The sequence below is a fragment of the Mercurialis annua genome, linkage group LG4 (genome assembly GCF_937616625.2).
Source record: "Mercurialis annua linkage group LG4, ddMerAnnu1.2, whole genome shotgun sequence".
Taxonomy (NCBI): Eukaryota; Viridiplantae; Streptophyta; class Magnoliopsida; order Malpighiales; family Euphorbiaceae; genus Mercurialis; species Mercurialis annua.
This window is the reverse complement of record NC_065573.1, coordinates 19,107,873-19,120,449: the sequence shown is the minus strand read 5'-3', so window position 1 is coordinate 19,120,449 and position 12,577 is coordinate 19,107,873. Positions and strand designations below refer to the sequence as shown.

Genomic DNA, 12,577 nt, shown 5'->3' with positions numbered 1-12,577 from the left:
TCATAACCAATTCCATTCATGGCAATTGGTTAAGGAAATCAAACGGTTAAAATACGATCTTTATAATTAAATAAGATATATACTTTTATATCAAATCAGAGTTGCCCATTTAAATATACCGTTTGAATTTATATCTTACATTTAATACAGACATCTACCGACTACTGCAACTCTACGAAGAAAACATCCCTGACATACTCTTTCACTATTGTAGACTTCCGAAACAAGGAAAGGAAGTCCGTCCTTCAAAATGTTTTCACCTGAAAGAAAGACTGTGAGGGGTCAGTATATGGGAATATATTGAGTGAGTTCATACATTTACTACTAAGTATTTTATAAATCATAAAACAATGCAATAACGTTCAAACCTCGTGTAGCCAAGTATATGATCCGATTGAAACCCTAATTCTCAAACATACTAATAACCAATCGAGCCACCCAATCGTTAATATCAAATTGTGAGTCCAACTCACTGTGGGCCCAGCCCATTAGATACGGAGATTCCAACTACACCGTAGAGGAATACTCACTCGTATCAGACTAAATCTTTAGGCTCATATTTCATAATCATCACCAGCTCCCAGCTGATGTCGAATCAAAACTGGTGATCACACAGTCCTATTGTCTCCCAATAGGTAGCACGTTCCATCGGATCGCTGCTGGTTTCAAATCAAACTATTATGCAATTCATAAAAAAAGAATTCGCGTTGCAATCATGCAAATCAAACATAAAGCAATATAAAATAATTGCTTAAATAGATACTTTAAAAGCAAATCGTATAAACTCACAGTGACCGCTTATTCCAAAAATACTCTGATGCTCCGAAACGTCTAGCTTCCCGAGTTCCTGGTCCAGCGGCTTCTTGCCTTGCCGGATCTAAAACTATTTTAAAATAATTGACTCACGTCAGAATCCTATTCTAAGATTGACTCTAGACTCGCGACACGACACACTACTTTTATTAATCGTCGTGCTTCTCACGTATATCCCGATAAACGATATCAAACTTGTTTACGGATCGTATATCATTTCAAAATCCATTCGCGTTTAACCTCGTTAGGTTAAATAATTCGAACTAATCGACAATTAGTCGATAAACTAATCAATTCCGATAATTTTACGCGAAAACGTCCAAATTCTTCAAAAATATCGATCGGCCAAACACTATGCGAGCGCACGTCTCACTGTGCGTCCGCACAGTGGATTGTGCGAGCGCACGTCTCACTGTGCGTCCGCACATTGGATTGTGCGTTCGCACACAGGACTGTGCGTTCGCACAGTCCCTGACTGTGCGTTCGCACAGTCTCTCAAGACTGTGCATTCGCACAGTCCTGCTGTGCGTTCGCACAGTTGGACCGTGCGGCGCACAGCCGCGGGTTTTCACCCCGGCTCCGTTTTCGACGTGCTTTCGATATAAAAACGATCCTAACACATCCAAAACGCTTAATTTATATTCAAAACGCTATAATCCAATTCTAATATCGATTAAAACGATATAATCGTTTCATGGCATAAAACTTTGAATCGATATAATTCAAAATTTAGCCGTCTAAACGATAAAACGACAAGCTTAACGTGATTACGCACTGAAATACGATCGTTTCGAGTTATAAAACGTCGGAAACGGACGAGAAACGGAATCGAGCGTCGGAACCGTATTGAAAACGACGAGAGATGAAATGAAAGAAAGAAGGATGAAATGAAGGATCTGTATCCTTCATCGAAGAGGTTTTATATATATATATATATATATATATATATATATATATCGGCTAATTTGCACTTTGGTCTTTGAAACGTTTCAAAACTTACAATTTAGTCCTTAACTTATTCGTGTCCAAATTTTAAACAGTCTCCAATTGACTCGAGACTTTTACCACATATACTATAAAATATTTCGCGGACCTTGGCGAAATAAAATCCGTCACGAGATTTATAATTTATTATATATTTTAATTTGGACTAACGAATTACATTTAATTACTTAATAATTGAAAACTAATTGAAGTAAAAGTTTAGGGATCAAAAGGAACATTTTTCCTTTACTTCTTTACTACTCCACCGCCCAAATCTTCTTCTTCTTATCATTATTTATTTAATATATATATATATATATATATATTAATTTATATTCATTAATAACACGTCGAGACTTCCGAGTTTCGACATTTTAAATTTCGGGGTTTTATCCGAAATATTTAACTCTCCAATTAGAGTGGTATATTGATATATTAATTATCAATATATTTTATCTTACGACTCCAGTCATATTTTCAGTTCTATTAATCCCGTTCATATCCTTTTATTTAAATCCTCGATTTGAATTTTAAACTCTTATTATTACGATATACTTTTAGGGATACTTATAAATTAAATTTACGCTTAAATTTAATTTACACATTCCCGGCTAATAAAATCTTTACACGTGGCTTATAAGAATACAGGGTATTACAGTTAAACTCATAGAATAATCATTCAAGTTAATATCGTTTGAAGGATAGAGATCAATTCAAAACAAATCAAAATCCGACGCAAATTCCTAAGTTTTTCCAAATCATATGGAATAAACACCAAGGTATCATTAGCAAATTGCAAAAGAGAAACTGGATTAACGTACCCATCAATATGAACCCCATCAACAAATCTTCACAAATAGCCTCATCAAAGATAGCACGCAAGCCTTCTACAGCTAACACAAACAGCAGAGGCAAAATCGGATCTCCTTGGCAGACACTTTTTTTCATAAAAAGTTTTCAGAAGGTGAGCCGTTAATCAACACAGCTAACTGCGAAGATTTAAAAAGAAAAGAAATCCATTGAATCCAAGAACAGTTAAAATACATTCTTTTAAGCATAAAAATAATAAAGTTCCACGAGACTGAATCAAACGCTTTCTTAAAATCCAATTTAATTATAAGAACCTTCTCTTTGCGAGAGTGAACCAGGTGCATAAGTTCTGAGGCGATCATATGGCAGTAATGAATATTTCTCCCTTCAACAAACCCAAATTGACAATCTGAAACAATCGAAGGAAAAGTAGAAGTCTCTCTTAGAGACCTATTTCTGAATACCATTAACCAAACTAATCGGCGTAAAGTCGGCAATATCAGAAGCCCCTTTAAATCATGGAAAAGGAACCAAAAAACAGCATTTAGACCGACCGGGAAGTTACCTGTGTTATAAAATTCAGCAAACAAATCCATAATGTCACCTTTTAATATCTTCTATGCTTTTTTGTAGAAGAAAAAATTAAAACCATTTAGGCCAGGAGAATTGCTATCATCGAATTTAGACAAACCATTGAATATTTCTATCTCCGGAGAAGGAATTATGGGTGAATCAGCCTAAACATCCAAAATGCTTTTGATGGACAACTATCACCCGGGGAAAGCACTTCATGGGCATGCTCGCAAGGAGAAATATTTGCCATTAACATAAACAACCTTGAACAAAAAATATCAAGGAACTGAGAATCAAACAATGAAGACTTATTCAATAGAATTGTTTATACAGTGACCAATTTGAATCTTTCTACTACACTTATATGATCCAGGAAAAAGTTATTAAATAAGTAAAATGTGTGACGACTCATGAGTTAATACGCATAAGCTCGAGTGCTTGGCCTGCTATCAGTTTAGTTTTGAGACGCAACTCTCTGTAATCATTGAAAGTGAAAGGAATATAAAGTCTAGGGTTTTGAGGATCCAGAAGTTCGGGCGGAGTTTCCACAACAGAGTATTTCGGTCCAAGGAGAAATGAAGCGATTGAGTATCGTACTGTTGCTTCCTTGCATTGCACTCTATGCTTTACATTCCACAGACTCCCATTGCTCCATGCCTTTTGTTTGTTCATATATATATAATATCATAAGGAAATCATTAAAAAAATACAAAATGACTTAACACATTCAAAATTATAAAATAAATTTTAAACAAAAAATTATACTTGTTTGATCCATTTGAGTTTATGATGTATATCAATTAAATCGACGCATAAAGCTAAAGAGATTGAAAATTCAATTAACAAAATGATAAAATTTAATTTAGTTATTTATTTTTATAATAAACTAGTCAATAATTAAAAAATATTATGAATTTTTCTTTTATTATCAAAGATATTTAATTTTTTTTAAATAAAACTTAATTTATCATAAGAGTAAATTAAGATTTTATAGTATGTCTTATTTTTATGTAGGATTAATTAATATTTTCCCTATGATAAAATCGAACTACTGGTTTTCCCATAAATTATAAAAACTTATATTATTTCTACACATTTTAATTTTCCTCAACTATAATCCTCAAGGGGATTTCAGTTGTATAAAACCAAAAATTCAAGAGAATAATACTAATCTTTTATAATTGAAGGGTAGAACAGTAGTTCAGACGTAAATTAATAAAGCTAATAAGAAATTGATTAGATTTTTTATTAATTTTATGTTGTTTGGAATAGTTGATTCAAAATATAAAATTGCTAGACCAAATATGTCACAATATTTTATTGGCATTTTGTCTATTCATAATTATTACTAAATTGACAAAATTATTCCTAAAAAATAATTTCAACACTGACTTGTCAATTTTGCGAGTCTTTACAATTATAATTAAGATAAAGTTTGAAAAAGATTAAGAGCTTATTAATAAAATTCTGATATAATTAATTATGCATCTTATATAATTTTTAAGATAAATTAGTCCATATTTGAAGAAATATTTTATGAAGTTGTTCATAATAACAAACATATCTAATCATAAAAAAATCTAATAAAATTAGAAGGACAAATTCCGAAAATTGTAGAATTTCTTTTTCAATCATGGAATAGTTTATTATAAAAATAAGATAAATGACTAAAATATTTTTTTATTATTAAATAGATCCTCCATTTTTAAATTCACTGCTTGCGTATAATCATATGGATTAGTAAAAATTGACAAATCCAATTGTTGAATTACTTTGTTAGGAATATGTCTATCCATCTAGGGATAATTATGAATAGATAAAATTGTTTTGTTTCCTATTTTAATCATTATATATTATAATAAGAGTTAATTGTAAATTAATACACGAACTTTACTCTAATTTGCAATTACAACACGAACTTTGAAACTTGGCAATTTAATACACCAACTTTCATTTTTTTGGCAAATTAGTACACCGACCAATCATACAACAACACGTGGCTTTATATGACAATGTCCACGTTAGTGTTTTTCTAGTTCGGTTTATTAATTCGCCAAAAAATTAAAATCGGTGTACCAATTCGCCAAGTTTTAAAATTTGTATTGTAATTGCAAATTAGAGTAAAGTTTGTGTATCAATTTGCAATTAACTCTTATAATAATTTTGCTTTATCCACAACTTTAGTCTTATTATATACATTACGATCAATTTAATGTCATATGTAGCATCATCTTTTCAGCTTTCACCATTAATATATCAACAATTTATATATTTGACAAACATGTTTAATTTGTAGGTACATTTTGAATAATATATCTGTTGATTCGATTATAGAAGCCACCTTGTGGGGAAGGTGGTCAATTGACCACCTTCTCCCAAAAAAAAAATTTAATTAATACCTATAATTAGTTTAAATTATATTTATAGTTTTTCTTTTTTTGTAAATTGACCACCTTAATGTTCATACTAAATTATAAAATTTACCCCTTTTTTACATAATTTCTGACTTCGCCCTTGATTATAGGTATGAATGTCGAGTCATCTTGCAATACTATGAACAAAAAAGGGATAAATGCGTACCGTAGCAACATCGCCAAGATTGACGAGGAGGGTTCCGGGTTGATGATCAACAGGAATAAATGCACCAGACTTGTCCATCACTTCAAGACCGCTAACATTCTCATCAATTTGAAGTATGGTTAAGAATGCAGAATCTGTGTGCATCTGAATTCCACAGCAGCCTACCGTTTCAGAACTGAAGTTATACTTGTTGAACCTAAATTGAGAACCCCATCCCTCGAATAAATCATTTCTTACCACGCCCATACTTCCACCTATCTTCCCCGCTAAATCCAACGAAAGCTCATAGATCACTTTCGCATACTCGGATATCACCTTCCTGTATATTATACCAACCATCAGCACACAAATAAATTGCTAAAATGATATTTATAAAAGATGTTTCGTCTGTTACAAATTGATAGGCAGTTTAGATCAAATACGAATATTAAAAGACCTTTGATGAGTAGAAGCATCCAATTGAGAGCAAAACGTATCGACAGCTTCGGAGGAGGTGAAGTCATAAATACCAAGAGCCTCATAAATAGGTTTAATCTGTTGGGGTCGCTCGTAGCCACTGCCTGCTATCACAGCAGTGTTCCGAGCCTTAACTTCCATCGGAAGGTCCAGCAAAGATCGGACCACGTCCTTCATCTCCAACAGGAGAGATGATGGGATGTTATGATTCAAGATTCTGAAACAGCCCCATTCTTCGCCTGCTTTTCTTAGTGTTTCGGATTCTCCTGGAAAATCTGAGACATCAATACTTGGGATGCTTTTCTCATTCAACATCTTCTTTTCTTACTTCTTCTTACTCTTTCTCTATTTGAATAATAATAATAATTTTAAATGCTTAGTCTAGATCTGTACTCCATTCAAAAAATTAAATAGAATTAATAAATGATCAATCTCAAAAGTCAATTCTCCTAAGGCATGAGTAATACTAATAGTATAAGTTTAAACCACCATATATATACACACACACGGCTCCAGTCTTTTTACTCATTTATACAGCTCCATAAATTATAGTTAATTTTATTTGTGAAAATTTATATATCTAAATAACAATATGCAAATTTATCAAGCCATGAGGATTTTTTTGGTGAATTATTTGGTCCACCTGTGGCAGTGGTGAAGCCAGGAATTATAATCAATGGGGACAAAAAAAATTAGTTGGACAACATGTCTTTTTTTTAAGTCGAAATACTTTTTTTAATTAGGACTCGACATCAATTTAATTAGATTGATAAATGGATACACCTCTTGTTTTGGAAAACATATATAATTAAAGTTGAATATATTCTAAAAAAATTGAATCAAAAAATGTAAGATTTATTGGTTATTTTAATTTATTCTAATTATTTAATTATCATTATTTTTTTCATAAATAATGATTATATTAGCACGACCATAAAATGTGGAAGGCAAAAAGTAAAGCGAGCACTAGTTTTTAGTGAAGAAAACTAGACTTCAAAATACATCATTACAACTATAGATAAAATTAGAATTGTGATACTTGAAATGAATCACAAATTTATTAATACAAATAAAAATCAAATTTGTACAGTATGTTGCTTGTTGTCAGGAAATCATCTTGTTTTAGACCTTTTAAATCTCCCAAACACAAATGAACCAATTTGTTCCCCAAAGTTTACTAAATATGTAACTAGCCAAAGCCATCTATTGATAGTAGAAACTCCCAATATCAACCGACATTGTCCAAGCAGCTACGCCAATTTTCTGAAGCAACAAAGACCAAAGCCTCCAAGCTAGAATAATTATTGATTACAACCGTTAGCGCCATGCTATTCGTGCAACAAACCAATCATGAGGTAAGACATGTGGAAAAATTAATGATAAAAAAATAAGTAATAATTAAAATATTCTCTATCGCAAACTATCATTGGCTTGTTTTAAAAATGACGTGGCGTAACGGTTTTGTGGGATAAAACACTCTCCAAGCTAAGATGCAATGGAGAATAATATTTTTGTCTGGCTCGACATTTGAAATAAGGCCAAATGCTTATATGGATCCCAGCACTATCACTTTTTTTCAATTTGGATCCCTGCACTAAAAAAATGTGTAATTATTCCCGACACTATTAGAAAAATTTATTTTAGATCCTTATGTCAATCTCTGTTAGAGCGTGAGTTGCACACGAGTCTCTCCGAGACTGGTCATATTTAAATAATTAGTGAATTGTCAAATGGATGACATCTAAGTTGTTGTCACGACCCAAAATATTGAGCCGCAACCGGCGCTAGGGAACGGGAGTGTTAGCTCCGGAACCCGTAGCAAGCCTAAAATCACAAATAATTTTTCGCAAATAATATAAACAAACAGCGTAACACAACAGAAGCAAATATATAACATATATAAACATTTACACTAACTGTTCCGTTAACCTCGCGGGCTCTAGTTACCGTACCCTGTACGAACTGGCCTCGCGGTACTATATACATCAGTTAGTGTCTCAAAACATCACACCGGCATCTGGGGCCGTGGATCATATACAAAACACGTAGCCTATTAAAAAGCATATAAAACAATAACAGCAGTTAATATATACAATAAAAATAAACTGCTGTCTAGGCTACTGTTCTACCGACACAGGACCACTACTGCAGCATTCACAGAAGTCAGAAACTAACATATACAGCTGACTTCTGGACTTCAAAATCGGCCTCTAGCTAAGTCCACAAGCTAAGCACCTGAAAGACATCAAAGGTGAGGGGTCAGTATTTGGGAAAATACTGAGTGAGTTTGCATTTACTAACGGTATTATTATAAAAACATAGCATCGCATCTCAATAAAACAATAATATAAAATATATAAACAGGTATTTGATCCGTACGAAACTAATATCCTAGCATGCGACACATTTCTCGAATAATCATTATCATTCAACCCAATCGTAAATATCAATCGCGAGTCTAACTCGCTGGTGGCCCAGCCACTAGATACGGGGACTTCAGACTACACCGCAGCCGAGTACTCACTCGTATCAAAAACCCAATCGTAAATATCAATCGCGAGTCTAACTCGCTGGTGGCCCAGCCACATAAATTTTATAATCATCAACAGCTCCCAGCTGTGTCGAGTCATTTCTCAAATGCAAATATACTAGACTGACTCGATATTGGTGATCACACAGCCTATTGACACCCAATAGGTAGCTAGTTTCTTCGGATCGCATACTAGTTCTCGTATATAAAAATTAATAAAGCATATAACATTTCAATAAATTATATATAATGCGATGCGTGTAAACAGTATGTATATATATATCTATACAACATAACTTTATATGCATAATACACGAAAGTAAAGTGCAACTCACAGTGACCGCTATCCAATCAATGAGGTGATCTATGTAATGATATGCTTGCACTAGACCTCGTCTGGTGCCCTCACCGCTCGCTGACGCTTCTGACACATTAATAAGTCAAATACGCGTTTAGTACCTAAAAGTGAACTTTATAAACTTAAACCCTAAGTTACCATTCTTTTATTTTGTAAAACGATTCGTATATCGTTAAGCGTTAATCAATATCCCATACACGTTTAATACCCTTCGAGGTATATTACTAATCGTTAAGTTTGTTGCTCGTTTCATATGTTTTCGGAGTCCATATAACGTTTCTGGGTCGAGCTAGGTCGTGTCGGACCTCGACATGACCAACGGGGGTTGGCGACGGCTAGGCACATCGTGCCTAGCTGCTCTCACGTCGTGAGAGGGGGGTCTCACAACGTGAGAGTCAGTCTCGCGTCGCGAGACATCATCTCGCGTCGCGAGATGTGTCTCACGTCGTGAGACAATTTCTCACGACGTGAGGCACCCGTTTTCAGACCTCAAACGTCGATTTTTACACCGTAATCCGTCCAAAACCATTCCGACATGCTTATATACGCATAAACCATAAAACCCAACTCCGAAACGTTCAAAAACAACGGTTTTAACATGTTTTACGCACGTTCGATTCAAACCGTATCGAAACAATCCAAAACAGCCCATATTTACTCCATTTAACATCAATTCTCAAAATATTTACCTTAATTTGATGCTCGGAGACGATAGGGCTTTCGATTCTGAAGAGATCGCCGCTTGAATCGCTCGAATCGGACGTCGAACGGAGAAACGGCGGCGAAACGATCGTGATCGGTGGTTTTTCTTCGTTTCTGGATTCTTCTTTCTCTGCTCTTCTTCTTTCAAATTTTGTTTCAATATATGGAATGGCTAAAGGTTCACTTTGATCCTTGTTCTTTTTGTTTCTTATCATATTTCTTTAAACTTTTCAATCGTACGATTTAGTCCATAACTAATCCGTTAACTTCTTTTATTATAACTTATACGTATTATTTATATCCGATAAATAATACAAAACTCGATATTAACACTTTCCCGTCAAAATCCAATATTTCTATTTTCGACACAAAGTGGCTAATTTACCACTTTGGTCCCTGTACTTTATTTTGGACTTTTCTTAATATTTTTCCTTCTAATTTAAATATAACCTTAATTTCCGCTTAATTATTTTCCTTAACACCGACCTACTAAAATTCATTTATCTCGATTTTTATCAAAGACTTTCCGATTTCGCCACTCCAACGAATCTAGACTGGACACGTGGTCCAATTGGATAATTATACATTTTGGGGTATTACATTCTTCCCCCCTTATAAAAATTCGTCCTCGAATTTTCATAAATCCTGTTGGGATCTTAACTTATCCTTATTGCCTCCTTAGCGTCCATTAATACATATTAGTTGTATCTTTTCTTGTACTTTAAGTTTTACTTCTCTTCTCATAGCTTCCTGTCTTGTATAGCTGTTTGCTGTCACCTCGTTGAAAATTCTCTTACTGGTACCTTCGTCTTATCTATTATCTTTTCCAAAACAGTATGATCCTTGGACGTATTCTTGATATTGTAGTCCTTGCATCATTGCTACCTAGCTGGCACTAATCATAGTCTAATGTTTTCTCAATTCATCATTTCATTCTTAGTAGCCATAGGGTTGCTACTTGTCTCCTTGATACGTGAATAGTCACGACGTATTGACTCCATCTTTAATAACGTACTTACTTTATGCATATTCCTATGAATATTTTCTCTTGTAATCATAACTTGCAGTTATGATCTTTCCTATCATCTGTAGTTATCACCTTCCTTTCTTAACTGGTTCTTGTCATTTTTCACTCCTTGCTGTCATTATCTGACACTTCGTTCGTTATTATTCAATCTTCTTCAACTTGCTTTACGTCTAACACATTCACTATCTCTTACATAGCTAAGCCTCATACATCCTTTACTATCTTTGATTTCTCCTTCTTTTGCTTTTCTGATTTATCGTGAATCTCATGTCACCTGTTGACTATGATCTTTCATTCCTTTTTCCGTTACCCTAAACGTTCCACTTCACGTTACCCTTAATAGTGTAACTTATACAGCCTTCTTCTTTGGCTGATACTACTCATATCCTCATTTTCTTATCTTCTTCACCTACCCTTTAATTACTCTAATTGGCTTATCAGTTAAAATTGTCTCTTCTTTACATCCTAATTGTTGGGTTTTATAGGTTCATAACGCAGCGGAATTTCAAAAATTTATCTAAAAACCCAAACCAGGATCCATGTAATTCGAATTAACAGAATAATTACTTGCTTGTATGTCGAATTCAACAGCAATGTAGGAAGGAAGGAGGTGGTTCACTTTGGTGATACCTGGCCTCGGATCAGAAACGCCTCCAAAAGAACGCGTCCTCTACGAGTATCCACACGAACAGACCTTAGCCAAAACTAGTGCTTGTGTGCTAGCACTATTGCTTCACAAGCAATTTCGAATTTTAGTGATTTAGTGAATAATGAATTTCGTAATTCTCAAACCAACTGCTTAATGAGTATTTATAGTGATAAATAACACTAGGGTTTGAGACAAATTCGAATTTCAATCTCATTGCAATTCTACAAGTTTATGTTTATCAAAAACTCCTTTTTGATAATTATCCATATATATTAATTACTATATTTATTATCTTCCAAAAATAATAAATTAAGGAAAACACTTATCCTTAAATTTTGAATTAATATATATATTTATTAATATATATATATTACAAATTATATATATATATATATATATATATATATATATATATATATATATATATATATATATATATATATATATAATTAATCACTTAATCACATTGGGCTTGTACAACCCATAACTGTTTTGGGCCTGTTCTTAGTGTGCGACCCTGTAGGTTCATATAACGTTGGCAGTAAGCTCGAAATCCCTATTTCAGCCCACAAGTCATAAGTGGCCTCTAGCAAGACATTATGACTACCCAAGTTATATGAATATCGATAATCCGATTTAACCATTTACAATAATATTTTAATCCCTTTGTCTCTCGATATCCAGATTGAATATAAGGCATAGTTATGTCATCCTTATAACATTCAATCATTAGTTTCTTGACTCTAAGTAGACTGAAAATGATAACTTCTTATCAATTAGCATGGCCATGCATTTTCTTCAGTCTATCTTCTTCAACGGGCCCATAGATATCTTACTCAAATAAATGAGGGACAAATTCCTTCTCAGTCAGTCACATTTCTCACATAGTTACTTTCATATCCAATGACAATCTATTCCATTATCCTGTTAAAGATAATGTAAGACTGTATCAAAATATGAAATAGCTATGTAGAAATCCATAATGATTTCAAGGTCAAAGGATTATACTAATAGAACTATAATGAGAATTACTTATGACAGTGATCTATGTAGTATTCTCACAGTGGGTCATCCAGTGCCTTATTTCTCAAATAG

General features: G+C 33.5%; 1 protein-coding gene across 1 annotated transcript; it reads right to left on the bottom strand.

Moving 5' to 3' along the window:
• Window positions 1-3,467: 3,467 nt before the first annotated feature.
• On the bottom strand, window positions 3,468-6,533 carry LOC126679372 (2-oxoglutarate-dependent dioxygenase DAO-like). The gene is made up of 3 exons (XM_050374391.2): window positions 6,197-6,533; window positions 5,761-6,079; window positions 3,468-3,837 (listed from the first exon to the last, which is right to left on the bottom strand). Exons 1-3 carry the CDS (start codon window positions 6,529-6,531, stop codon window positions 3,589-3,591), a joined length of 903 nt encoding a protein of 300 aa, XP_050230348.1. The 5' UTR covers window positions 6,532-6,533; the 3' UTR covers window positions 3,468-3,588.
• Between the last annotated feature and the right edge of the window lie 6,044 nt (window positions 6,534-12,577).